This window comes from Caloenas nicobarica, chromosome 1, assembly GCF_036013445.1.
Source record: "Caloenas nicobarica isolate bCalNic1 chromosome 1, bCalNic1.hap1, whole genome shotgun sequence".
Lineage (NCBI taxonomy): Eukaryota > Metazoa > Chordata > Aves > Columbiformes > Columbidae > Caloenas > Caloenas nicobarica.
In genome coordinates this window covers 37,299,537-37,326,713 of record NC_088245.1, presented here as the reverse complement: position 1 = coordinate 37,326,713, position 27,177 = coordinate 37,299,537, and the positions used below count along the sequence as shown (strand labels likewise).

At 40.2% G+C, this 27,177-nt stretch overlaps 1 protein-coding gene across 1 annotated transcript in view; it reads right to left on the bottom strand.

The window, feature by feature from the left end:
- The window catches only part of MSRB3 (methionine sulfoxide reductase B3), an 88,071-nt gene that overhangs the window by 24,718 nt on the left and 36,176 nt on the right, over positions 1 to 27,177 (bottom strand). Inside the window, 2 exon segments of the mRNA XM_065658266.1 lie at positions 15,395 to 15,423; positions 26,863 to 26,940. Coding sequence (XP_065514338.1) covers positions 15,395 to 15,423; positions 26,863 to 26,940 — 107 coding nt within the window.

Below are 27,177 nucleotides of genomic sequence, written 5' to 3'. Positions count from 1 at the left end.
AGCCTTTGTTTGAAATGTTTCCTTTCCAATTATCAATTTTTGCTAAAAAAATCTGAGGGGTATACACCCTGCTCCAGTTCGATACATTGAAAAAAACGAAATCTTTTATTTCTGCTTGCCAGCTTAAAGAAAACTTCCCTGGACCTACAAGTCCCCCACCTTGTTTCCATGTACAGGTTTGGTCCCCAAATAAAAAGTCTGACTGTTCTCACAGTTCTAGCTGTGGCTGCCCCAGCCTCTAGGACTAACTTTAGCCCCCTCTATTTGAACATTTTACCACTATCTACAGTAAAAATGTATAGCAAAGGCCACACATCCATACAGATATGTAAACTGGGTGAGCAGGGCAAACAATAATTTTATTTGCAGCTTTGTACTAGCATCTTTCTGCTGCCCCTGTGTTTAACAATTGACTTTTCTATGTCCATCCCATGAGATTAGTCTTCTTATTTTTTTCTTCACTGATCTTTATTAGATCATTTCAATATTTACCCAGGCTTCAGTAAGTATCGGTTCTTTTCCTGAGAGTGTAGCATTCTTCACTCTTCCTTTCAATGTGTTTTAAATACCTGCTATCACTGCTGTAACTCTAATTCCTCATCATTCATTAGTTTTAAAACAGACTTGCACAAATAAACCACAACATTGAGCTAATGAGATATGGGTGGGAAGTTTCTGTAAATACAGCCTGAATTAAAGGTAGAATGTCTGCATAACTTAGATAATCTTATTCTTTACATTGCACTGAAGATGACCCTGAATGCCCTTCATTTATTAATCTTTATTAATTTGAAGAACACCCTGCCTTACTCTTTCAGCTTCTTTAGCAGACCACCTTTATGCTTTCAAATATGAAGTAACATGCTCCTATCCAAATGCTAAAGTAGAACTGCAGGCTGTAATATGTTTGATTACTTAGGCATTTTAATGTTATTGTCCACTTCCATCTGTGCAAGGTTTAAGCCTGGCACTGGCCAATACAGTTTATGAAAATTTTAAAAAATATGCAAGAACTATTGGCAGAGGAACAAAAGAAATATACTGTTACTGCTCATACAAATTATGAGAAATTCATTAGAGCTCAATCATTTGTGGATAAGTAAAAACATTCTTAGAGGCAAAATGCCCACGGAAGTCCCATGGGTTTCAGCTTCTGAAGTTTCCCAATAACCCCCTTCACTGTGGGAAGATGAAGATGGGAATGGATGGACAGAGTCTCTGTATGGTCCACCCCTTTGTTCTGATGAAGGAAGATCAGATCACCTTAAGGCCAAGGGCATTTAGATGAAGGTCTGCGTCTTCACTCTCACCCAGACACAGTCAAGTGTGACAACGTGGGTCTCAGACTTGGACTTGTGCATAGTCTTCACAGGAGGTGGGGAGGTGGTCAGGAACTCATTCCCTCCTCCACAAACAAGAGCCCAGGAGACGGCATGTCCCACTGGGAAGTCTCCTGGTCTGTGACATGTCCTGGCCAGGAGAAGGTCCTTTGGGCACAGACCTTCCTTGTGTGAGAAAGCAAAGGGGAACATGAAAACCTATGTTAACGTATCATTAAAGAAATTACTTCTACAGAGGCTAGAGCAAGGGAGTTAAGATTACAGTTCTGCTTTGTACATTTCTCTGCTTTTTTAGGAGTGGGACTTACTTTTTATATGGTCTATACTGGGACACCTGGAACCAAAGGAATAAAAGCAGCTGCCAGCATGGGTTTCAGGATCATGCTGTTCTTCAACAGTAAAATGCAGCCCTGTTTAATCACACTGTCACAATGACACAGATCCGGGTACACTTGAGATATGCCATCGTTGTGGGGCAAAGGAAGAGTCTCAAACATGCAGACAGTAAAGAAAACAGAATTATTTAAGGTGAGAGCTCCTATAATTCTGTTCTCGAGAAAAGCCAGTTAACTGGGTAAGTGATGGCCAATGTAACTTCAATTTGCCACAGTCTAACACTAACTCATGACCTAAAGCCCAGCTTTGACAGTTCTCTTCTAATCAGGGATTTCTTTCTATCCTTGGAAGCAGGGAGAGGTGAAATTTCAGTGAAATACTGTATCTTTCCCTCTTGCCTTTTAAACTTGTTTCCAGAGCCCTAATGCCCTCAACACAATATTTTATGCAGGAGATTTTTCATTCGCCCACACATGTTTTCCACCACTCTTCAACCTAAATATGTCTTAATCAGTTTCCAGATATTCGATCAGCACTGACAATTGACATTCAAAATCCCACCCCTCTGCAAACCTGTATTCCTGGGACTCCATTTAAATCCCTTAAATATAAAGTGTGTAGCAGGGCAAAAAAAAAATCACTGACTCAAAGGGAGAGAATAGTATGGAAGTGAATATATGAGCACTTGGAAACACCAGAAATCTTATGGGTAGACACTTTTAAAATGAGAACATAAACAAGGGAATTTTGTTCTCATGACTAACTCCTTGAAAAGTAAGAGGCAGAAACAGAACACTTGTATTTCTAAATTTTAATGTTTTAAAAATATACCTTTCAGTTTTTGCATCTGCATTTATTGTGTCAGGTGTCCTTAACTTGGTTAGAATGGTTAACACAGACTCAAAGACTTCAACTTTCTAAATGCTCAAGAATCGCAACATAAAAGCAGCAAAATCTCTGCCTACTGAGCTTTTGGAAAATTCCACATGCTTTCTGAAACATGAAAAAGACCAGCTTAATATTTGGACCCTAACTGAAGCTAAATTTAATACATCTCCAACATTTTTTATTCACTCTCGTTACCACCTCTCTTTCAGTTACATATTTCTCTTCCTGCCCATGAATGGATGAACAGTGGTGAATGATCTATTTAAAAACCACATTCTGTCAGCTTTTTCACATCTGACAATTCTTAGTCATAACTCAGGAGGAAGAGCTGAAAATTGCTACAGTTCTCTGGGGTAACAATAACTGGAGACACATAAGCAGATTTGGTGTTTACAAAGAAAGGTAAGAAAAGAGAAAAAAAGAAAGGAAAATGGGAAGGGAAAGGAAGGGAAGGGAAGGGAAGGGAAGGGAAGGGAAGGGATGGGAAGGAATGGGAAGGGATGGGAAGGGATGGGAAGGGGAAATGAAAAGGCATACGAGTAACAGAACTAAAATAATCACAGGTAAATTAATCCTTCCCATAAATAGACTGCACCCAACCTCTGTGTACAGGTGTTTTACTGACATCCAGCAGAAGAACTTGAAAGTAATTGGGTAGCTCTCCTCTTAAATTTATTAATTTCTCCCACTACACCTCCACGGTGACAGCTGTGGAAAGTGACTTGGGGATCACACCCACTCATCCCCAGCTCTCTGCACATCCATTCCAGATGGAGATGATCTCTCCCAACTTTAACCATAACAGTTCCATGCCCAACTCTAAAGGTGATGGGCACTCACAAGGGTGACTCAGTGCACCCCAAGACGGACTTCTCCAGCAGAAGGGATGAACCCCTCTGAGGATGTTTATATCTTCCAACTGACCCTGGACGAAGCTCAGAGGAATATGTTAAGGTAGATGGTTACAGTTAAATATGATGATCCTGCTCCCCCTGATATGGCAATCGCTTGTACAAAACATCCCTCCAAATGCAATGCTGCCATTTCTCCAGACACACAAGGACTGTGTGAAAGCTGGACACAGAGATAACCTGAAAAGGTTATTATGCAAATAATCAAAGCACATCAGTTGCTACAGCTAGTAAAGAAGAGCAAAGACTAGTGCTAAGTTAGATGCACCAGGGTTTATTCAGCACAACCAATTGCTGAGAATCTGGATTTTGTGATCTTGATAAGCATGGTATTTGGAGAAGGGCACACAGATCTAAGGTTGTTCAGACACCCGAACCATGGCTGATGACAAAGCTGGGACGACTTACTCTGTAAAGAACAATAGGCAGGCATGACAGTGCTATACCAAAGAATAGAGAACGGTAGTTCAGCCTCTGATGGAAAACAAGGTTGCCAAGACTCCGGATCAGATCACATGGGGATGCAATTCTTTCCTTGCAGAAATACTTGTAACTTAATTCACTGTTGTCTGGCTTAAGACCTGATTGTGCTGTCCTTACTTGCATAAAACTCAGTGCAAATTGTGTCTGACTTAAACTGGCAGCATTAGACCTCATTGGTGTTTTGACTTAGAAATTAATCCTAAGCAGATGGGTGTTCACATGTACAATGGCAGCTGCAATGGTATGACACAAACTTGTCTACCATTACATGTTAAAGGCTGTCGTTGCCACTAAATTAAGTCAACAAAAGACAAATTAATGTTCTTTGCTTCATACTCAGATCAACACTGTAAAGATTTTGATGGTGATCACTGAACATGCCAGCTTGATTAAAAGCAGCTTGTATTTATGCCTTTACTTTTAGCAGTACAAAACCTGAAATCAGTTCTGATAAAAGACTAAGATGTGAAATAGTAAAAGCTGACATATCTTTCATATGGTTAAACTTACAGCTCTATATCAATGAAAGAAAAACATGAAATATTTTAATCTTTATTGAATCTTCTGTTGTTAAAAATTATCACTTGGCTAGTCTGCACAGTCTAATGACATGAAACAGGTATTTTTTTTCAAATAAGAGATTTCTTCCAGTTTCAGCTAATACTGGATGATATCATTCTCATCATCTTGTATAGAAAAGATGTTAAGGTTTTTTTTTTTACCTTTGACAAATCCAGAGGGAAGAAACAAAACCAGCTTTCACCTTTTTCTTGTTCAAATTCATGACCCCATAAGCCACGCTAATCAAAACAGACGATATGTCATTTTGGACGACACGCACTTAGCCACAAAGGTACTACCCTTAATGAGACATGGCCTAAAACCAAAACAGGGAAATGCACTTCATGGTAGTGAGAAAATGAGAAAAAGAGTGGACACATTGACCATAACCATCCTGTCCTGTTGAATTCATCAAGGCACGCAGGCAAAAACTACCTCTTTGCCCAGTGCTTGGCTGCTCACTGTCCCATAGGTAAGCTATTGAAATCAAAGGAGCCATCTGACACATAGTGTATGGATGCTGAGGTCTTGCCAAGGTCTTGCCCTCTCATCTGTCCCAGAGGTCGATGAGGCTGGCAGTGTGGTGCTTGTCCCAGTGGTTTTACACAACCTTAGATCTCCTCTGGGCCCAATTCAGGTCACAGCATTGACAAGCACATCTGGATGGCCACAGCTTAAATGATGCTATTGCTGGCTCAAGTTGTTGCTGTCCTTTTTGAAGCTGTGGATTCCTCTCAGAGCAGGAAGGGAGAGCCACGGTAGATGAAGAAAAGCATCCTAAGCAATTCTTCTCCCTTGGCCAAAACCAGGGAGTTTGGTTAAGTTTGGTTTGATTTGGTTTTACTGTGAAACTGAAAAGACAATGTGAAGCAGCTGCCAGATGCTGTGGATGAAAAGGTGGGAGTGCTCCTCAGCTGAGGAGCCACATTTTTCATCATCTCCCTCTGATTCAGTAGGGCATCACATGAACAGAAGAACTTCCCTCCTCCATGAGAAGTCAAGTAGGAACTGGATTTTAGTATCTCACAGAAACTACTCTGCTTTCTCCTCCTTTGAGCTGGTCGATTTTCAAAGAGGTAGGGAAAAAAAAGTGGTCTGAGGAGCAAGGGATGCCTTTTGATGGGACAATCGATGCAGTGATCCACCCAAAGAAGGGTCTAGGAATTATGGAGTCAGCATTTGATTTCCCAGCACAGCCTTAGTTACTGCCTAAATCAAGGAAGGACCCCAGCCCCATGTCCTCAGCTGCTCGGCCTCCAGAAAAATAAAAGATGAAAATTTTTGTTATTCACCAGTAAAGGGAGCAAGAGGAATTCTCAGGTGAGTGGGAATAAATGAAAAGGGAATGGAAGTACTTAAAATCTTTTTTTAAACTTTCCCAAAGGGTAGAGCAGAGACCTGCAGTGGAGACTCAACGTGGACCTCTAGAATAAGCAAGGCATTTACTGATTCGGAGTAAATTCAGGCATATTGGCAGAGAGATACAGCTTTAAAAGAGACTACTTTTTAAGGAGGGAAAATCAATTTCTCCTAAGAATCCATCACATCATATCAAATATAGTATATATTAACAAACTGCTTATTAGAATTCATCAATATTCACAGGGTACTGTCTCTTTGCTTTCACCTCCTTTTCCCTTCAAAATCAGTATTATTTCCACAATAACGGAAAATGGCATAGAACTGATCCATGACGAGTGTAGATCATCTTCACTTCTCATGGCCTGCAGAACAGATCAGACTGCTCAGATTCTTGCAAAATTCAAACTGATTTCATGAACTGATGTTGACCAGAACATTTAACATCTTCCAAGTCCCACTATTTTAAGTGTCATTTGCATTTTCAAATACAAGTGTTTTCTTCAGAAATTAATACATGGGTGAATGATCCTGTGATAAATAGGTAAAACCTGCTTTCTTAGACCTCTATCGCTGATAGGAAAATTATTATTCTTAAAGGGATTTTGGAAGTTTTACATTCTATCAGTATTTTCTGTCCTATGTGCCTAAACCCTCGGATTATACTTACATGTCATTTAAACTCCACTATTATTGCATATTAGGCTTTTTTAGGCCTTTATCTATAGCCACAGTCATACATTCTGCTGCAGAAATCATGCTGTTCAATTAGCTGAGAGATTTTGGACCTGGGAAGACCATTTGCACGAACTGAATTTCTTCTGCACAGAACTGAGATCCCCTTGACACAAATTTTGTGGTACGGGTCACTGTGTAGGCAGAGTGAAAAACTCTAATTCAGTTGAACACATTTACCATGTTGCCTTTTATATTGCTTTCCAGAGACTTTCTAACATAACTTCATTTACTTAGTCTTAAAGGAGACACTTTGTAAAGGCCACCCATTATTTGATGCTTACCTAAGAGGTGATATCAACTGAGGAAGTCTTTCCACTGCACTAGGTCTTGGGATGCCTAATAGCAAGAGACAGGTCCTTCCCTGAAAAGCCTTGCCATGTACACAAACAAGACAGGCAATGGGCAGGAGGAATAAGGTGTAGGGAAAAAGTACTTTGCCCAAGGTCACAGAGCTGTCAGACATGCTGGAACAAGGTACAGAATCAGCAGATACCCATACTAACATTAAAAATATGAAGCAGCCATCCTAATTGTGTCCAAACTTGCACACCCCAGCTATTATACCTATATACACCCAGATGGATGACGATAGCTTCTGCACCAGAAGCCAATAGAGACGTGAAGAATTCTTGTATCCTACGGAATTCTTGCATCCTACAGAATTCTTGCTTCCTGGCACCACGCAGTGAGCTAAACAGTATCCCATGTTGCCATTCTTCAAAATCTCTGCAGAAGTATGTACATGATGCATAATGCCGTAACACTCCACTTACAAATGAATTATAGTTCAGCTTCCAAATTACAAAGCAGACAGGCAATTTCCCCCCCCACACACTTCATGGTTTAAGTGAATAGAGTACTAATAAAGCAATGAAACAATACAACCAGAGCTCTACATGGTGTGGGTAAGTTGCCTCTGAGCTACATAACTCGTTCAATGAGCCACAGCTGTGACCAGAAACCTCCCTCCTTGTCCATTCTTGTGGCTTCTCTTGCACATACTCCATTTTTGGCTAATTAAATGGGGCTATGGCGAAGTTAATTATCACGGTTAGTCTGTAATAGGGTTAATTTGACCGAATGAATTGTTATTTAAAAGGAACAGAAAAACTCTTTACGAAGTTTGTAAGTATAGGCGAATTCAAGAGTATCTCCAAAAATCTACTACTTTGTCCACTGAACAAAACTCCAATGCAAGTAGCTCTTGAAAAGCAATTAGGTAGCCTTGCTCAGTAAAAATCTGCACAGCGATTAACAGTTTAAGCAAAAATCACATCATTTTTCTATTTAAGAAATCCAGCCCTCCAGAACAGTAAAGATGTTATGCTGCTGAATGTTGCTAACTTGAAAGAGCAATTTGCTAACTAACAATACTAACTCCCCAATAGACCAAACCTATCTGAAGCAGCTTTACTTACGATGACTAAAAAATACTCAACCAATCTACTTCATTGTTTATAATTTGACTGAGCACCACAGTTTCCAATTCTGTGTAATAAAACTATGATTTATATATTACTCATGTCTTCTCAGACTACATTTGCCAAATTGTTTCTTAAAGACAGCCTTTTTTAGCTATTTGTAATGAAATACAAAATAGAAAAGATTGTATTTAGCACTTAGAAAGAAGGGCAAAAAATTTCTCCTAAATAAATCTGATGAATTTGTTTACATTAATGACATTAAAATGGAAAACCCAAGTCTAAATATTTTCATTACAGGACCAATTTAAACACATCGCAAGATCCTTCTCAGCAAGATCCTCAGAGCAAGGCAAGAAAGAAGCAGCAATGATTGTTAAAGTATACGTAAGATAAAAATAGAAAATTTTATTTGTCTTTGTTGATATTATATTCCTGTCTCCAGGAGCAAGGCCCTTTCACACACAGCTCTTCCCACATGGGGACAGGCAGTGCATGGTGCACGAGGGCACAGCGAGCACGTGTGCTCACTCGCAAGGGCAGAGCATTTTTAAGTCCTTGCCCCATTAATGACAACACAAACAGGATTTTTTGGAGGGAGGAATATATTATCCAAAAACCCCCGCATTACACAAATTATTCGCACTAGAAAGATTTAGGGCTGTTGTGAGTCAGATCAATGCTGCTGACCTCCACTGGTAGATTCATGGACCTAGCTTATGGAAATGAACAGGCTTCCTATTAAGCTACTTTGACAGCTGGGAAGAATCATGCCAATAATAGTGAGGAATAGCCCAGCTCAGCTACCAATAAGATGAACAGAGAAAATGAGAGAAAAAGACATCTGCAACTGCAAAGCCAGCATTAGAATCTGGAAAGTTACACATTTGGAATCTCTGGCAGCTGACTGCCTTCTTCAAAAATCCTAGACAAGCAAGCTCGCTTGTACACTTACAAGATTTTTAATCAGCCCTCCATAAATTAAGATGTTGTTCTATACGTTGAAATAATTCGACCAATTTTGCCATCCTTTACAAGACATATAAGAGCGGGGCGATGGTCAGTTATCACAGGCCAGTGCGGCGACAAGCACATAGTTCACTGGGATGTACCCAGGAGATGTCCCAGCCATCTATACTCCAAATCGCATTGCAGTATGGCCCCAAAAATATTCAACAGATGGTTCAGCTTGCATCTGGACCTAAAGGCTCATCTCGCTGCCGAACAAATATAACAGACCATGCTTTCCAGCTATTGCACCCCTAACGATCTGCTTGTAGAGCCGTTAATGCCAAGAACAAAATAGCACTGACAAGTAACGACAAGTAAGATCATCTGAACTGCTGTTCTGCTTATGTAGTTGCTGTCTCCCACTGTCTCTCTGTGTCAGCTCATGCACCTTTTCAAGAATTCATGTGCTGGTGGTGGCCAGAGAGAAAGAATTAATTCCTCATAGTTAAAAGAGACTCTGCTCAGGTCACTTGCCTCACCCAGAAAGCTGTGGAGCAACCTTATTCTTCAGTATCTCAGTTGATTTTGCCACTTTTCCCTGTTACAGACTCTGCAAGAAATCTTCTTACATTTTTTAATCAAATACTCTGGTTGTAGGGTGACTGATTAACTTGTCAATATGATCTTGTCATGAACACCAAATGTGTCTTCCCTGTTCCTGAAACCACTCAGCCTTGCTAAGAAGAAATTAAGAACCGCTCTATCGCAGCATGGGTGAATAAGCTGACGTCAATAACATTCAGAAATTGATTTGTTCATTCTGTACTTAGATGATTCAATTGATCAACGGATGATATTACTAAGTGCCCTGCTGCTTCAGGGACCTAAGGTTTTGAACAAGTTAAGTTTCTTTTGAGTTTTCCTAGCAGCAAGTGTCAGTAAGAGATGCTCACTTACAAGATGGCTCTTGGTTTTCATTTCTTTCTTACTTGAGCGAAGAGTCCCTTGTGCTCTCAATAGTTGCACCGATGACTTTCATAAATTGGAACTGCTGACAGGCTAAGGGAAATCAGGGTTGATAACAAGAGTTTGGAAAATCTATTGCTGAACATCTGGCAAGACAAATTTATGAGAGGAAAACATGTGGCCACCCCCAACCTTATAATTTTCCTCCAACTGTTCTCCGCCACCTGTGCTGAATCATGTAGCCTGGCAAGTTAGGACATCATAGAGGCCACATTAAGGGAATGATACCAGTAAACGTAAGAGGTGAGAAAGGAAAGGATGGCAACTTTGATGGGGATAGAAGAGTGACAGCACTATGCAGTGCTGAGGACATGGGGATACACTCATTCTGGTGGAAAATGTGATGCGCAGAGAGGAGAAACAACCTGTGGAGTCACTGGCTGGCACTGTGAGCCCAGACAAGACAGGCGAAGGAAATTCCAGGAACTGTCGGGGGCTCCTTGACTTGCTTTGTGTTTGACTGCTGGGGCAGCAGGGATCCAACAAAAGCTCATGTGTAGATGTCTCTCAGCACAGCCTCTAGCTGCAGAGGTGGCTTTTATAGCTTAATTCCTCATACTAATTGGAATGCTTCCAAAGTATTGACACAAATGGTGATAGAAAATCACATAGGTAATCTCTACATTTCATTTGATATGAATAGAAGCAGGGAGACAGAAGAACGGCTTTTGGAGATGCATCTCTCGTTTTGAGAGAAGTGGGAAGCTGGCACAGAGGATGGTGCAGAACACAGCTGAAGGCAGCGTGTGCCCCTGGGCACTCCTCTCTCCTATGCCAGGGCTCGGATGTGTTTCTACAGCACGGTGCTGCCACAACTGTCACTTTATTGCACCCTGCGCTCTCTGACTTCCTCCATCCCACTGTCTGAGTGACATATACATAAAAGAGACTCCACTGGAAGCCAAGTGTATTGTACGGGGATTTGTCCTTTCTTTTTAACAAAGAACAAAACTCAAATTTCTTCCCCTTTGTGATTTCACTGCCAACACTATCACTTGGATATCACATGGCTCACCTCCACAGTGACATGCAGGATACACCAAACATTACAGAAGATGCCACAAGAAAGCTCCAGCCCTCCCAGTAGGTAGTAGGAAACTCACCATTACCATTCCCTGGTGACCAGTGAGCATGCTGAGACCGTTGTTTGCATTTTCTATGCTTATTTGTCTGTTGCTAAAGTGGGATTAACAGTGTTCAGCAACAGCTTTTCAGACCTACAAATTCTTCCTGTTATGGAAAAGCATCATGAAGACCTATTTTTCCCTAAATTAAAAAAAAATCTTTCATTAACTGATTATTCCAATATAGTTCTTACATTCTTAAATTCTAAAATTTGCTAACCAAGTACATAGCACAAGCAGCATTTTAGACACTGCCAAAATACTAATAATTAGAACAAAATTGTTTCAGTTGTGGTTTTTGTGGTTTACTTTGTTCCCTAACAGATTTTGAGAAAAAAAAATCCTACAACCTTTTTTGCTTTCAAGTACTTTTTCAGGAAAAAAATCTATTTTCAGTACCAGTGTAATTCATCATATTATGACAGGAAAGCAAAATTGTTTCATTTCATAAGATCTTCTAACAGCACGAAGCTAACCCCATGGTCTCTGAGACAGAAATTCTGCCAGCTATAGATTTATAAAGAATCAGCAGAGAAAAAGAAGTTTCTCAGATGGAACTGTTAGTCATGATGTGAAGAATGTGTGTCCCCTACAGATGTTATAGCTATTTATATGATAAATCCCGATCATCACTATAGGAATTTTACAGCCTTCTTTTAAGTTCATGCTCAAGTTCAAATTAATCTTTTTTTGACAATGTTTGCCTAATATTTCAGTGTTGAACAACATTTCCAGGGTTACATTTACAGTGAGTGTACTGGGCACTTTTAAAGCTGTATTCCAGACTTTGTACTTGCTTCAGAAAGACTTCTTTTAATTCTTCGGTGCTTCACAAATTTTTCTAGGAAAGACGAGTACAGTAAGCATTGATAAATGCTTACAAGGGCACATCTAGACTTGCAAGTTCATTGGAATTAACACTGGGGTTAATTTAGAGCACACGACAGGTTGTAGAACCGCTCCCTGGAAGAAAACATTCATTCTAGAATAAAATTACCTTATTCTCATAGTCAACATTTGATCTGTTTGAGTAACATGAGATAAACGAGAACAAAGCATGTTTGTTCCAGTTTGCAGGATCATCGGTTTACTCAGGAATCACAGTCTGGGGAATTCAGAATGAAACGAGGGATATGAAAATACCTTAAGGTGTCTCTAAGGAACTCGAGGTTGCATAAATATAGAGTCATCGGTGTCAAATAGCAGCAGCCCTTTTAAAACCAACGCTACATTTACACACTTCAAAGGCCCACGTTATGCAGAACGTGGTGCTACATAGGTCACCGCATCCCCCCAATACCAGAGAAATATTTTTTTATGAGGATGCCTCTCTGCCATCACCAAGGCATCCTTCCACTCCCTGCCTACACCCTCCTGTTCGCTCACATGCAGCAGGAGGTCTGGGCTTACTGTCTGGTTTTGGAAAGCGATGGCAAACTCTTAGGTGGGGAAACAAAAATAGTGATGTTTTATTTGGGTGACACAAGTTGACTTGATATCAGTATCTCCACTTCTCCTCAGCTCTCTCGTATTGGGAATAAAAGACAAACTCTAAGTGCTTGCACTATCTGACTAGAAAGAAAAGCTTCTCGGTGGAGAACTGAGTTCTATCCCTGCAAAGGGAAGGCTGCTGTACTTTTCACAAAGATAAGGGTTTTTTCAGCCTCGGCCATGAAATGTGCTTTGAGGTTATGGAGTTTCTGTGACTTCTTTTTTCTTAAAATGCCATTTGAATTGTGTGCTTAATCTGTTTTTTCTACTATCTTTTAACATCTACCCTTGGTTGTTACCTGAAACCTGTGATAAAAGAGGTAGCGCTGATGAGACCAAGGCGTTAAACCTCAGTAATTCTCAGTTCCAAGTACAGCATTTGGGGCAAAGAACACGAGACCAGGAGCCCAGGTTGGCCTGGACAGCTGCACACATTGGCAATCCACAATGGATCACCATGTGAGGAGCCGTAAAAACCTTGGGGGTGGCCAGGGTCCCATGACAGGACAGTCTGAAACTATTCCAACCAAAGCCTTCCCCAGGGATTCAGGGGAAAGGGATCAAAAGCGGAAGATGAAAGTGAGGCTCTGCAGAGAAAGGAGGAATAAATCTAAGAAATTCCTCAGACCTAGACCTTCCCATACTGGATCCCTGACAGTATACAAAGTGCTTTGATGTTCTTGGTACTCACTGATGTTGACACTCAGCAAAACAGTGCTGCAGAGAATTCTGGTGTGCATCCAGGGAATATTTAGGTGCAGCAAAAAAAAGTGGAGACAGAGAAGATCTCGGGTCTTTTAGTCTTTTACTGCTTATTGACATTTATATATAAAAATATTTGTGTGGTCTCCTGTAAAAGGTCTTTACTTCCAAATCCTTTTGCAACTTCTGTGTATTTTGTGGTCTTGGGGAAATAAAACTCTCTCAGGCGTTCACAAGGCCAGAGCTCCGGCCTTGTAAGAACAGTGCCTAAGGAGTGTCTTCAGAAGCACAAAGCAAGGAGAGCAACTCTAGTCCTCTGGTCTTTGGGCAACTGGGCTTTCCAACACCCTTGTGTGAGAAATAAGAGACAAACTGTGCCCAGAACGCAGACCCAAGCTGAAGGAAAACAAGCCTGTGGAGCTCGCACAGATCAAGAGGAGCCATTTAAAAGCTCATGCTCGCCCTACAGAGTCCAGTCACAGAGGCCTGGTGACACCGACTGAGCCGGCATTTGCCACAGCTGCAATAGTGCCAAACTTTTACGGCCACCCTGTGCTCCCTAGGAAATACCAAACCCCTGTGGTCACCACCCAGGGAGAGCAGTGCCCCTGACAGGAGAGCAGCTTCGAAAGAGAAAGTCAGAAATCTCTTTGTGGGTTAATCCACCAAGCAAATCAAAGCTCTGCAGAGAGCATTCTCCCCTCAACAGAAAAGTGAGACGTTTGACACTCTGCTCCACACCTTACTTTTGGGTGATACTTTACTAAAAGCAAGGGGGTAATGGCAGACAATGGGTGAAGCTATCCCCCCATGTAAAACCGTTTTGTCAAGATCCAAGAAGCAATCTTAGAACAGCCATCATTCAAGCAATATTTAAACCAAGTAACCTCAAACTCACAGACTAAAATCATAATAGAAGCAAGATGACTCAAGTATACAAGATGTAGGAATTGGCTATATAAATGCTCCCTGCTGTAGATTTCACTCCCATATAGTTCCAAAGATAAAATCTAATGTGGAAAGAAAAAACAACGTAATACCTCACATTTCAAACCCAAATCATGTTGTAACTGGGATAAAAGGAAACATGCTATTTCATAAATACACTGATTAATATATATAATAAAATTCATGTCATTATAAGCAATTACAATCACTGCATTAAGCAAACTGTATAGAAGATAACATTGGCCTAAATACAAAATTGCCATAATAACATCAGGTTTTCTGCTTAAAACAGTCTTTTTCATCCTAACAATTTTGAATGACCTTTTCAGGCAATGGATATTTCAGCTAGCTTCTGGACAACAGACTATTCTTAATTTACTATTGTTTAACTTTAAGGAACACCCAGGAATAGTTAACTGAATAAATAACAGTCTGGTATTAGGATATCTGTTTTTTCCCCAACTGTTCCCCTGTTTGCTGTCCTGTGTTTTCTGTCTTGTTAGATACACATTAACCTGTTAGACTGACCTTCACTTCCCTCCCAATCCCTACAACACATTAAAATTCTTTAAAAAGAGGACTTGAGAGAGATTGCCTTTTGGTAAACCTCCTAAAGCAAGCTCTACAGACTGGTCTGGCATGCATTGTGTACATGCATCTGTCACGAAAATTTGATGACAAATCATCTGTTTCCTGACAGATAGGCTGCACTGACTTCAAATTCCCATGAAATGTCTTTGTCCACCAGGAAGAAAAACATTCTCCTTTAAAGCAGTGATCATTCTCAAACTTCACTTCAATCCTCCATTTGCTTTAAGTCTGTACTATCATTTATTTGTACTATATTTTTTCTGGATCAATTAAAGCCTGTTGCAAGATACATCTTCCTGATCATCTTTTGGGAAAATGTAAAGAGACAGGAACTAATGAAAGGAATGAAAACAAATGTTTCACAGTAATAATGCTGTTTTCAGAGGGTGAGAAATGAAGATCCTTTTTAAGACTGACCTACCCCAGTTTGTTTAAAACTAAACTGAACTTGAACTGATAAACTACTCTTTTGAGATTAACCTGAATAGTGTACATTCAGCAAAACACTGTAAATCTAAACATACCTGAATTGGAGTCAAACTTTGTTTCTGACCTGCAAAAGAAAATAAAAGGATCGTAAGTTACAAGAACTGCTTTATGCCATAAAAACCATTTGTCAGACTGATCACTGAGCAAATATCTTCTTTAACAAGACTGTCTACATCTGTACATTAATACCTAATGCATTCAAGTGGATTTGAACCCAGATAATAACTATTATCTTTAACATTTTAGGTTTTTTACAATGTAGAGCTACAAAGAAATTTTAAAAGACAAATCACAAAATGAATCCAGAAAACAGAATATAAATTTAAAACAGGATTAAATTATATGCTGTGAATCCTGCAACACAGTTGTTCCTATGAAACAAATATTGTTTTCATTCATTTTCATTTTTGAAAAGTCATTAAGAGGATTTAATTTATTCATGAATGTTTCCAATCTATTTTTGAAGCAGATACCGTTTCATTAATGTCATATGTATTGTATCCAATGATCTGTACTTAATTGTACAACATCCTAGGAGGGTTTTGTTTGTGTGTGTCTTCAATTTACTTACTCTGCACATAGGAATAAGCAGTTTGATTTTCTTAAAAGTGGAAAGCAGGGGGTGGAGGAGAGAGAGAGAGGAAGGGAAGCAGACCTAAATTTTAACTTGTTTTAAGTCTTTGCAAAAAGACAATAATGTGTGCATTATGCATCATTAATTTTGGTTGTGCACTGCAGATTTTTCTCTCTCTAACAACTAGTGTTTTTTTCTAAGGGCTTAGCACTTAGCAAATGAACCCTATAACCTGTATATTTAATAAAAGGAAGAAAAAATTAGCCCTTGTGGGAACATCATGTTTCAGATATAGGTTAATAATACTTGTAAATGTAGAAGCCTTTGAAGATCTCAATTCAACTGTGGGAAAACTTAAGTTGGGTAATTACTCTCAAGATGCTGCTGATGTGCTGTCAAGCAGAATTAACCCTATGACTAGGCCTATCTACACAATCTGCTATAAGACAGCATTGTCTGTATCGAGCTCTCAAACCAATTAATGGGCATGTTCCAATCAGATTTATATTGCCCACTAACAATGAGCTGTACACATGGTCATGGCCGTCACAGCAGGACACAAGGTCTGATCAGCAAGAGACCTGTTAAAGGATGTTACGTTGGCAGCAAAATGCATTTCCCCAGAAATTCTAAGGAGGAAGTACAATGTTGGATCCTTTCACATTGCATCAGGGAGAGGATGTATTTTGGGAAGTTACAGTCCTCGTTTTTTCAAAAATAAATTACCGAAGCTCAAGAACTAATTGCAGATTTATTTTCTTTTATTTTATAAGCTTGTACATGCAGGTACATGTAGATGTATTTTACACATACTCTATGTATTTTATATAATTGGCATTGTAATCCTGTACCAAAGGTCTGTGCTACAGCCAACAAATATCAAACCAATCACAATATAAAAAATGAACATGTTCACACCCTTAGTTATAGTTAAAGCCATCAGAAAGGAAACAACTCTCTTCTCCCTTCCTGCTCATTCTCCACCTTCCCCCAGTGCTCACAATCTTTTATGTCTTCAATGTAACTCTCCAGTGATGAATAGATGGAAGGGGAAAAAAGCATAACTTATGTTCCTAGTTGGTGCTTATAAAGTGCCACCAAAAGCACAGAACAAATAAATTACGCTGCTGATGTACAATCACTGCTCCTGTTGGCAGTGTATTTCAGCTGGCATTTACACCCCACAGGATGAAGTCCTCACTCCACGAAAGGTGCATGTTGGTAACTGGGGCGGAATTCCACCGAGTTCCAGGGAAATCCACTTGGTATTTTATTTACAATATTCTCCTCAAGCTGCAGTATATTTGTCTAGACTGTTCTCTCTTGTTCATCACTGTATGAGCACCACCTCACTACCTACATAGTCAGAGACAGTGTATGAATCTCAGACCCATCTTCTGTTTATTTCCACAATCAACTTTTTCGCTGCCTAAATTCTAGATAGTTCGTGTTAGTAGGTCAAACAAAGACCCTGGTTCTCAGCCTGCATGGCTTGGCATGGATATAAGCACTGCAACTTGCGGCATCAACAAACTGGCCCAGGGGCCAAGGTGGCAGAGAGGACGTGGGGAGGAGGGTCACAAGGGTCACTGGGCACTGCAATGAGTACCAAAGTTTCAAACAGTCATAAATTATTGGGCAACAAATCAGGGAACTGATATGGGGTGATAAATGAATAGAACTTTGTCTGGCAACAGCAGAATAGCTATGAAAGAAAACACAACATGGGAGGTAGCCCTAGGAGCCAGCACGAGGAGAAGGGTCACCTGCGTTATGGTCACCATGCCACTTTGGGAAAACAACGCAAAATTTAGGACACAGTATTACAGAATTGTTAGAGATCTTAGAAAGGCACAGAAAAAAAGGAAGGAAAATAATGAGGTATCTTTGGCATTGCAAATAAGCAACAACTAGCAGATGTGAGAGAAGCACTCTGCAAGAATACAGTCTCATCTTGACTACCTGAAGGACTGGCAAAGCTTCCAGCAATTTCCATGCAACCAGCACTTTTCCTCTAGATCTTCCAATATTTACATATTTTTCTTGACAGAATGCTAGACAAAGATACTAGAAACTAGTTGCACGTAGGTATTAAAAATATGCCACTGAAAAACAGCCAATAAATAGGATAAAATAAAATGCTGAAGGTATGTTCCAAAGGGATGTTCTGCTACACACAGAAATACTCACTCTGGCTCCTTTATACTTTTAAAACTACATTAACTAGAAGGAAAAACTTCTCTGTACATTGATTTTTATCATTGTACATATTCCAATATGCAACTTAAGCATCCTACCAAAAAAGATGCACCTTACAGAGCCAGGCACTGACTTCACAAACTGTCTTTTATCATCAATCACACCAAGAGGGGAAAGAAACCCCAACAAACAGCAAATAGCTTTCTGCATAGTTTCTCCACTTTTGCCCCACAGGAGCACTCTGAAAGTCACAGAATCATTCGTAAATATCTTTGGAAAGGAGTCTATATGCCTAAAGAGAACAAGAGGATATTTATAAAGTGCTTTCCATTTCCAACTGCGATATGACTTAAATACACACATCACATGGTAATCCAAATGCCAAGTAGTTCGTCTACTCACACACAATATGCAAGGAAACAGTGAGCTACTGGAAAGATTTAGCTCAGGATAAGGCACCACAATACTTTTAAAGATCCCAGACATAATTAAATCAAACACAAACTGAGGCCGCATCTGGAGTACTGTGTCCGGTTCTGGGCTTCTCACTTTAAGAAGGACATGGAAATACTGGGGGGAGTCAAGTGGCAAGCTACGAAGATGATTAGGGGTCTGGAGGAAAGACTGAGAGAACTGAGTCTGTTCAGCCTGGAAAAGAGAAGGCTGAGAGGGGATCTCATCAATACTTAGAAATATCTCAAAGGTGGATGTCAAGAGGATGGGACCAGACTCCTTTCAGTGGTGCCCAACGATAGGATGAGGGGCAACGGGCACAGACTGAAGCACAGGAGGTTCCCTCTGCATATGAGAAACTTCTTTACTTTGAGGGTGCCAGAGCAGCGGAACAGGCTGCCAAGAGAGGTTGTGGAGTCTCCTTCTCTGGAGACATTCAAGACCTGCCTGGGCACATTCCTGTGCGATCTGCTCTGAGTGAACCTGCTTTAGCAGGTGGGGTGGACTAGATGATCTCCAGAGGTCTCTTCCAACCCAAACTATTCTGTGATTCTGTGAAACTATAAAATATATGATGGTCACTTCATCTGTACTGCAAAGAGGCGCAGGATTTCAACCTGTTCCTTTTAAAAGGCACCGTAAACCAGATGTTCGTACTGCCAACTACTGAGAGAGAGAAACAGAGTAATGATAATCACCATGTGTTCCTATAGTGCGAATTTTAAACTACTGCTTCCCAAAGTAGGACTGAAGTGCAGTTTTTCGGCCCCACATACTATGGTGTGACCAGACACACTACAGCTGAAGCTAACACAGATCTGCTATTGCCAGGGATGTGGGCTTTTGGCAAGGAAAGGGCAAAGAGAACTTACTGCAGAACCTCTACTCTTGTGTTACAACTGCCTTTTTCTTTCACCCTTCTTCATGAAGTCTTTTTCAGGTTTATTCAGGTTTTGTTGAAGCCCAGCATTGGGAACAGCCTTTGAAAGCCCCACGGCTCTCTCAGAAAGCACCTGATGAAACCTCTGCAGTTCTGATCAACACTGAAGAAGTCATTGACTCCTCTTGGTTTTCTTACACCTCTGCACTAGCAATTTATACCAGGTTATTCCTTTGCAAGGTTTTGCTTCAAGGATGCTAAACACAACACTGGTAGAGCCAGACATTCAAAATACTACCCTCTGAAAAGGACTTTGATTGCATAAAGATCTGTTGCAGTTGTAAATACAATAGGTGCAGCTTTGGTACATCTTCATTTTCAAAGAGCTTTATTCCATATTGGCATGGGCAGTTTGCTGAAGAGACAAGGATCTAGCAGGCTCCTGATGCAATCCAAACCAACCAATCTCCCAGCCCAGGTGACTGAGCAGAATAAAATCATTCCTCTTTCTTTTTCATTTGCCCCCAATAGTACAGAAAATACTGAGTTGGGAGTATCAGTGTTCTTGGCTACAGCATTGGTAGCAAGATAAAGAAGGCCAGGACAGAAATGCTCAGCTGTGAACAAGTCCCTGGACCCTGTGCGGGCCTTCGCGTTCATGGGGACTAGCGCTCTCCTAGATAGGACCTCAGCAAGCCGCACGGCAAGCTCAGGCCAGGGATCATTCCCCACAAGCAGGAGGAACCAGGCCCCTCTGTTTCAAAGCAGAGGAATTTAGGCTAACAAACATGAGCCATGTCTTGTCACTTGCCTTTAGGGCCAGAGAAGAGGCTTCTGTCCATTTTATTTACAAGTATGGACACAGTCCTTCTGAAAATGCAAAACCATTACTTGGAAACAGTCACTGATCTTACTCATGAGCCCAAGCTCCAAATAACAAGGCAAGCTTCCAGAAAGAAAAACACAGCAGTATTCCAATGTAAAAATTAATACCTGATGTAACTATATAGGAATTTATGAGACCTGCACCATCAAGGAATTGGGAAGCGTTAAGAGCCAAGTAGTTCCTCAGGCACGAGAAGGAGCAAAGCCGGGCTTGCTGCTGCACTGTGGCCAGGGGCTAGACCCTGTGGTGTTGAAAGCAGCAAAACTATTCACAGGTACTTCCCAGAGCTGGACATTCCTAATGCCTCTCTCTTGTCCACCCCCATGTGGATTCTCTGTTATAATACAATAATATATATATTATTTACAATAATATTATTTGCTATAATCCAATAATATAGTTGAACTCTTGTTCAGGTCTCCGCTCACAGAGGGCTTCAGTGTGATCTCTCTCCTGATTTCATGAAAGTTTTAAGAACTTAATATCTTTGAGGTTTAATAGCTACTCCTCTGCCAAATTTGACTGAAATTGAAGTAGATTAAATGATACAGTTTTATTATTAGGAAAGGATTGACATACAGACAGCACGATGCTATACACCTTACTTCCTCAGGAAGCCTGGTTGAAGACGTATTTTTATTCTCACTTCCCTAGACTACAGAAAAAAGATGGATCCACTATTGATAGATGCTGTGACAATTTCTGTTCTGCATATTGATGAAAAGCCAAATTCAAAAGGAGCATTTTAACATTGTGTTAGTTGATTATTAGTCTCTGGGTGAGTTGCGTCCTGTGTTTATTTTAATGTAAGAGTTAAAACCACATAAATACAGGAATCGACAGCCTCTGCAGTCATAATCCATAACAATCCTCTCTACCTGATTTTTATTTCAGGTACATACATACACATAGTAAAGCATAATGTAGGTTAAGACTAGCTGAAAATTAGTTCTTCCAAGGAGGGTGACTGAAACAGTCAATACAAAGCAGTGTGAATGTGAAACAGGGGCAATTATGTATCAGAAGTTTACATACAAATTTTACAGTTAAAATACCAATGACATTCTTAGTAAAATCAGTAGAAGGTATCTATAAATATCTCTATAATGATGGAAAAAATTTGCATTTATTTCCTCTCATTTCTAAGTACCTTCAACAATGATTTGCAATGCAGCCATGCTCAGCAACAAGTAAATCAAAACAATATCACAGGCTCGACTCGATGAGACACTGAAATATTTAATGTTTCAAGTCCCCTTTTCCTTCTTTTTTGAATCCTGACACATTTCTCTTAGGAAATCTACATCAGTATTTGCCTTTTGGAAAGGATACTTGCTGAAATGTACTCAGCCTCGCAAACTGTGAGATCCACCATATCCTTTTACTTGTTTTCACTGCTGGAGATGGCATCCCCCAGAGAACACAAGCAGAAGGAAATCTCAGGTTTGCTGTTGTATTGGCTTGTAGCCGGCAGTCTCATCCGACTTGCTCCTTGCCAGTGACCTCGGCGTGCAGTGATTCAGACATTGCCTTGCTACATTTGTGGGCAGCAACCAGCTCAGTACAATGGAGCTGATCGACTGAAAAAATAAGAGTAGGTGGCTTGTGGATCAAGAAAAAAATGAGATTAAGTGTTTTTTTGTTTTCAAAACTTTCTCTCCTAGTCCTTAACATAAAAATCTTTCCAGACTTCCTTGCTTATATGGCGGTAGAGAAATGAATGTTCAGCACCAGCCAAGAAGCTGCCTGTTAGAGGATATTAAAAACTACCCATGAGCTGATTAGGAGTGCAGAAGCATTTGCTGTAATGACTGCAGCTCCTCTACTTGCCAAGCATCCAGTGAAAGGAGCCTTTCCCTGAGAGCCACCCAGCAGATCCACCCAAGGCCAGATTTGTACCGTTCTTGCTCCGAGGGGCTCTTGAGGACCAGGAGGACAAAGTCCTGTTCCAAACCACTACAGAAATTAGTAATCGCCAGGTCAAGCTCCAGCGACAGCCCCAGGCTACAGCTGTGATAAGCTTAGCACATTTTCAGCATTCAGGCAGGATTAGATGTGGATTCAGCATTCGAGTACCTTCAGATATGGAAGATGCCATGGGCTGTATTCACAAAGCAACTTTACTGCAGGGATTGCAGTAAATACAGCATTCATATTGATGGTCATCCTCAGAGGCGGACTAAACTGCCAGATTCTAGATGGCTCCAAGGTAGATGAGCACTCTCCTGTTTTCATTTTTGCTAAGGTGATTAGGACTGCATAACAATTTGTCATCCAGCAGTGACACAGTAGCCTCAAAACAGAAGCTGATTTCAACCAAAAACTGAGTAAGCAAATGGAAGTCAATGCTCAATGATAAGAATGTTACTGATTTGTAACTTCACCAGCTTTTTGTAGGGGACAAAAAACTGCAAAAGTTCTTGCAAGTTTTAAGATCCTCAAGCTTCCCGGAGCTACAAAAAACCTATTAAAATCTGAGTTTGGATGGGAACCGTTTGGTAGTACTGCCTACTGACCAATTCCTACACTGCAAAAGCTTAACTTACTCCAAACAAATTTTACTAAACAGAAGCTATTGGTTTTGACACACAAAACTACAAGTGTTTTGAGAAAACGGAGAGTCAGTCAGGGCAGATGAAGTTGCTCAAGTGGTTCTATCAGATCTCATTAGAGATGCTACAGCAGTTACTTCACATGGGCTCTCCTAACCATATAGCCAGTCCTGAATTGTCATTTGGCCTGCTCAAAGGATACAAAGACTATTAAGAAAGCTTAGAGGCCATTAATTAAGCACTCAGCACCAGGGCAAGGAAATTCCTTGTATAGATCTAGCCCGGTGACTGAAATCCTCCCGTGTGTTGTGAAGACAAGAGTGGTATAATGCTAATGGCACTGCAGCATTGCCCAGCCACACTTTGCTTTTCTCATGATTTGCTTTTGGATGTCTGAGAGATGTTGAGACGACCTGACACAGTCCAACAAAAATCAAATGAAAACATGACAATGAATAAGGGTGTTGCTATTTCTCCCAGTGCATGTTCAGAAGAGCCAACACCATTACCAAGAATTCCTTCCAGGAAGCAATAAAGGCAGCAGTGGGTGATTTATGAAGACTTGGCAATTCATTCCTTGGCCCTAAAAATTGGAAACTGACACAACAATAATATTTCTTTTTTTAAAAGGAAATCATTCTCCCAGGCTTCCCAGTTGCCATCTATACCACACCTTTCTCGCACGGTCCTGCATGTGGTTTATTAAATATGGAATAGATCCTCTCCTATGGCAATAGTGTGAGTTGTGGATTTCACTCTGGTCTGTTCTAACCTCCTTTTGCCACGGCTGTGGACAGAATGGTATTTTTTGCATAGTGTACAAGAAAATGACTTGACAAATTAAAGTAGGTGCAGTCTTGCAAATACACTTGGCCCTTAGAAAACACCAAGGATTTGAGTGGCGTAGGTGCTGCCTTATGAACTGACACAGAAACACAGAACCTTGCTGCATGGGCTGTCCAGCCATGATAAACATTGCTCACAACAAATGAACAGGAGCAGGTACAGCTGATAAGCATGAGGGTTTTTTCTTTGGCTGATTAGTTTTCTATCAGATCGATGTGCTGCATCCAGACATGCTCCAGTCACACCAGGTGAGGTTCCATGAAGGGCAAGCCATGAAAAAACACCCTAGAGAAAGGTGGGGGGAGCAGGGCTGCTTCTTTTTGCATAAGCCTGCAGCTAGATTGGAGCAATTTTAACACAAAACCACATAAGGGGTGGCTTGCAGAAAAAGGAGGTCCTTGAGATTAGTTTATTGTCTCTCCCATTTATTGCTTTCTTTAGGCGGCTGTAGTGGGATGTAGGAGACTGTCTGGTGTGAAAGTTCAGAGATGGAATCATTAGATTCAACGTCATGATTATGGATTTTATGTGTGAGGCACCTTTGATTGTGGAAAAAGTTAAAGTATGTTATCCATAAAGCTTGGGAGGTTTCTCATAACACTAGTACAAGCAGGTAGATGAAGAGATGTTAAATTCCTAATTGTTTCTTTTATCTTTCCTGTGATAGAGACAGAGTTCTGTTTTAAAGACGTACCAAAACCCAGGTCTTTCATCTGGAGTGTAAAATTCATGTGTTCCCTGACCTCGTGTGTCACATGGTAATGAAACAACGTAAATCAGAAATGTTAAAAGTTGAAGTTTGTTAATATTACTGCTGAAGCTCCAGTCTCTTTCCTGGTTAAACTGACAGGTCCATAGTCCAAATATATATATTTACAGACTACAACAACACAAGAGAAAAAACTAATGGACACCCAATAAGAAACAAATGGAAATGCAAGCTTCAGATTACTATCTGGAAATAAAAAATAAAAAAAATATTTTAAAACTACCACAAAACCAACTTGCATTTTTAATGTGGCAATGGAGTTTCTTTGTATTGTACTACCACCTTACTCCTAAGAGAATACTTTGGTGATTTAGCAGGGAAATTTTAGCAAACAGGATACATTTTGCATTCTCTTACCAATGTTTCCTTCTCACTTTTTTTAGCTGTATGGGCTGAAGCAGTCACCAAGATACAGGAATGTATCTTCCTGAGTTGAGGAAGACATTATATACTGATATTTTGAGGTCAATAAACAAAAGAAGATGGACACCTATCAGCCTATCCATTTGTTCCTAACCTTGCCAGCAATTTCAGAACAACTGGTTGAATTTGATGTAGACCAGAGGTGGCAAGAGCTCACAAAGCCACACAAAGACTTTGGGGAGACTGGACTAAGGCCAGTCCAGCCTTGGGACACAACCAGCAAGGTGTTTTTTTCAGGTGTTCACTGGCCTGGGATTTATTAAAAATAAAAAAACAACTTTCCTCTTTCCCTCTCTTTCCTCCCATAAAATCCATGGGGAGTCTCAAAGAGAATCTGAAAACAGGGACATTTCCATATAGCTCATTTCACACAGAGAAGTCCAACTCATTAACTCAGAAAGTCAAGACTATGCCAAAGCATACTGCGCACTTGAGATAATCACAGGTTAAGTCTCATATTGCAGTATTTTCCCGTATTAAATGGATTGTGAAAGCAACTGGAAACCAGTTTACATTCATTTATGTGAACTATTGCTGTCCAAATCTCACCCCACAAAAAACCTACTCTTTCTCCAGCAGACGATGGAAAGGAAGCCAGTCTTGAAGGCAGAAGGTGAAATCCTGGCTCCATTGTATTCATTTGCTGAATCTGAATTGACTTCAATAGAGCCAGGATTTCCCCCATAAAGATTTAGCAATAGTAAGCAGGGGACGTCTCAATGGCAGGGTAGAAAACCAAGTAATGGGGACTTCAGATCCCCACTTTGTAACCCCACGCTGGGCACCACAGTAACACACGACATGAGAATATTGCCTTGGCTAAGTTCATAACGATCAGTTTTCCAACTCAAAAGATTCACGTTATTGCTGAAGTTTCTGCAGGTAATCCTCCTAACTCAAGGAAGGAGGAATCAAACATAACAGAGATGAAATGCTTCTTTTGTCTTTACAGACAGTCTCTTGAGAACAACTATCACTGCCACATCTGGTGATTCTGGAGCTACATCAGTTTTATTTTCCTTTGTAACCTATTACTGACCCAATTTTCTCTATTATTAGCTCTATCCTGACCATCCTGCTTCATGCTGCTTTAAAGGTACCTCTCCAAGTGAGGGAGCCTGAGTCAGTGTGAAGGACAAAATGAGTAAAAAAATCAAATTCTTCATCAGAATGAATACAAGCAGCCAGAAACACGAAAAACCACATAAATAACTGCATCTGTGCAGGACAATTCAGTGACTGAGATAATTCAATCAGCACTGCTTCTAGCACCAAATTTAGGGCTGTAATTCCCACACTACTTCTAAAGAGTATTTTTCGTGCAAGACATGAAAGTTGTTATTTCTTTCTTAATCATTGCTTCTGTTCCTAACCTAGCGCTTCATGTGCACTAATTGGGATGCATGAAGATTCAATAAGTAATGCTATTTTCCTGAATTTCATTTTCTTAACTGCTTGAGTTCTAAAAAAGCACCTACTTTTTTCTCCATTATTGGATACAATGCTGTAGCATGGGTGCAGCATTGCTGGTCAGGATCCAGGTATTAAAGCTACCTGTGAGTAACGCTATCAGCCAAAAATCATATCTATCAGTGCAGTGAAATACTGTGTTAAAATTACTTCACATGGCTGTATAAGAAGAGGGAAAAAAAAAGAATTACTAGTTTTTACAGACAATTACCTATTTCACCAGAATGTTATCTTACTATCTTATTTCTTTACTATGTTTTTATCTTTACTGTAATACTAATTTTGCTATAGCACTATTATTTACATTGCTTTTCATGTATCCCTTGTCAATTTGAATGACTTCAATGATCTTATACAATTACGTAAGTACCGGAGTATACACAAGATTACATGGGAACACAACACATAAACTAAGGAACATAAATCTCAAAACTGTGTTTAGCATACTCACTTGAATAAAGGAGTCCCACAAACAACACATTTGTATATTCCTTGAGCTTTATGATGTGTGTACTCCCCCTCAAAGGCACTGGGAAAAAAACAACACTACATTTTAAAAATAAATAAAGGAAATTTGGGGGTTTTAAAAATTATTAAATTAGCTAAGACTTTACAAAAATGTTACAGAAAAAAAAAACCCACCACCACGATTTAAAAGTTGGCAGTTGTTTTTTATTAAAGGCAGCAAATAAAGCAGGCACAGGAAAAGGGGAATGTCCTCATTAGTGTGCCTCAGGTGTTATGTATCATGCAAGAGGAAGCGAAT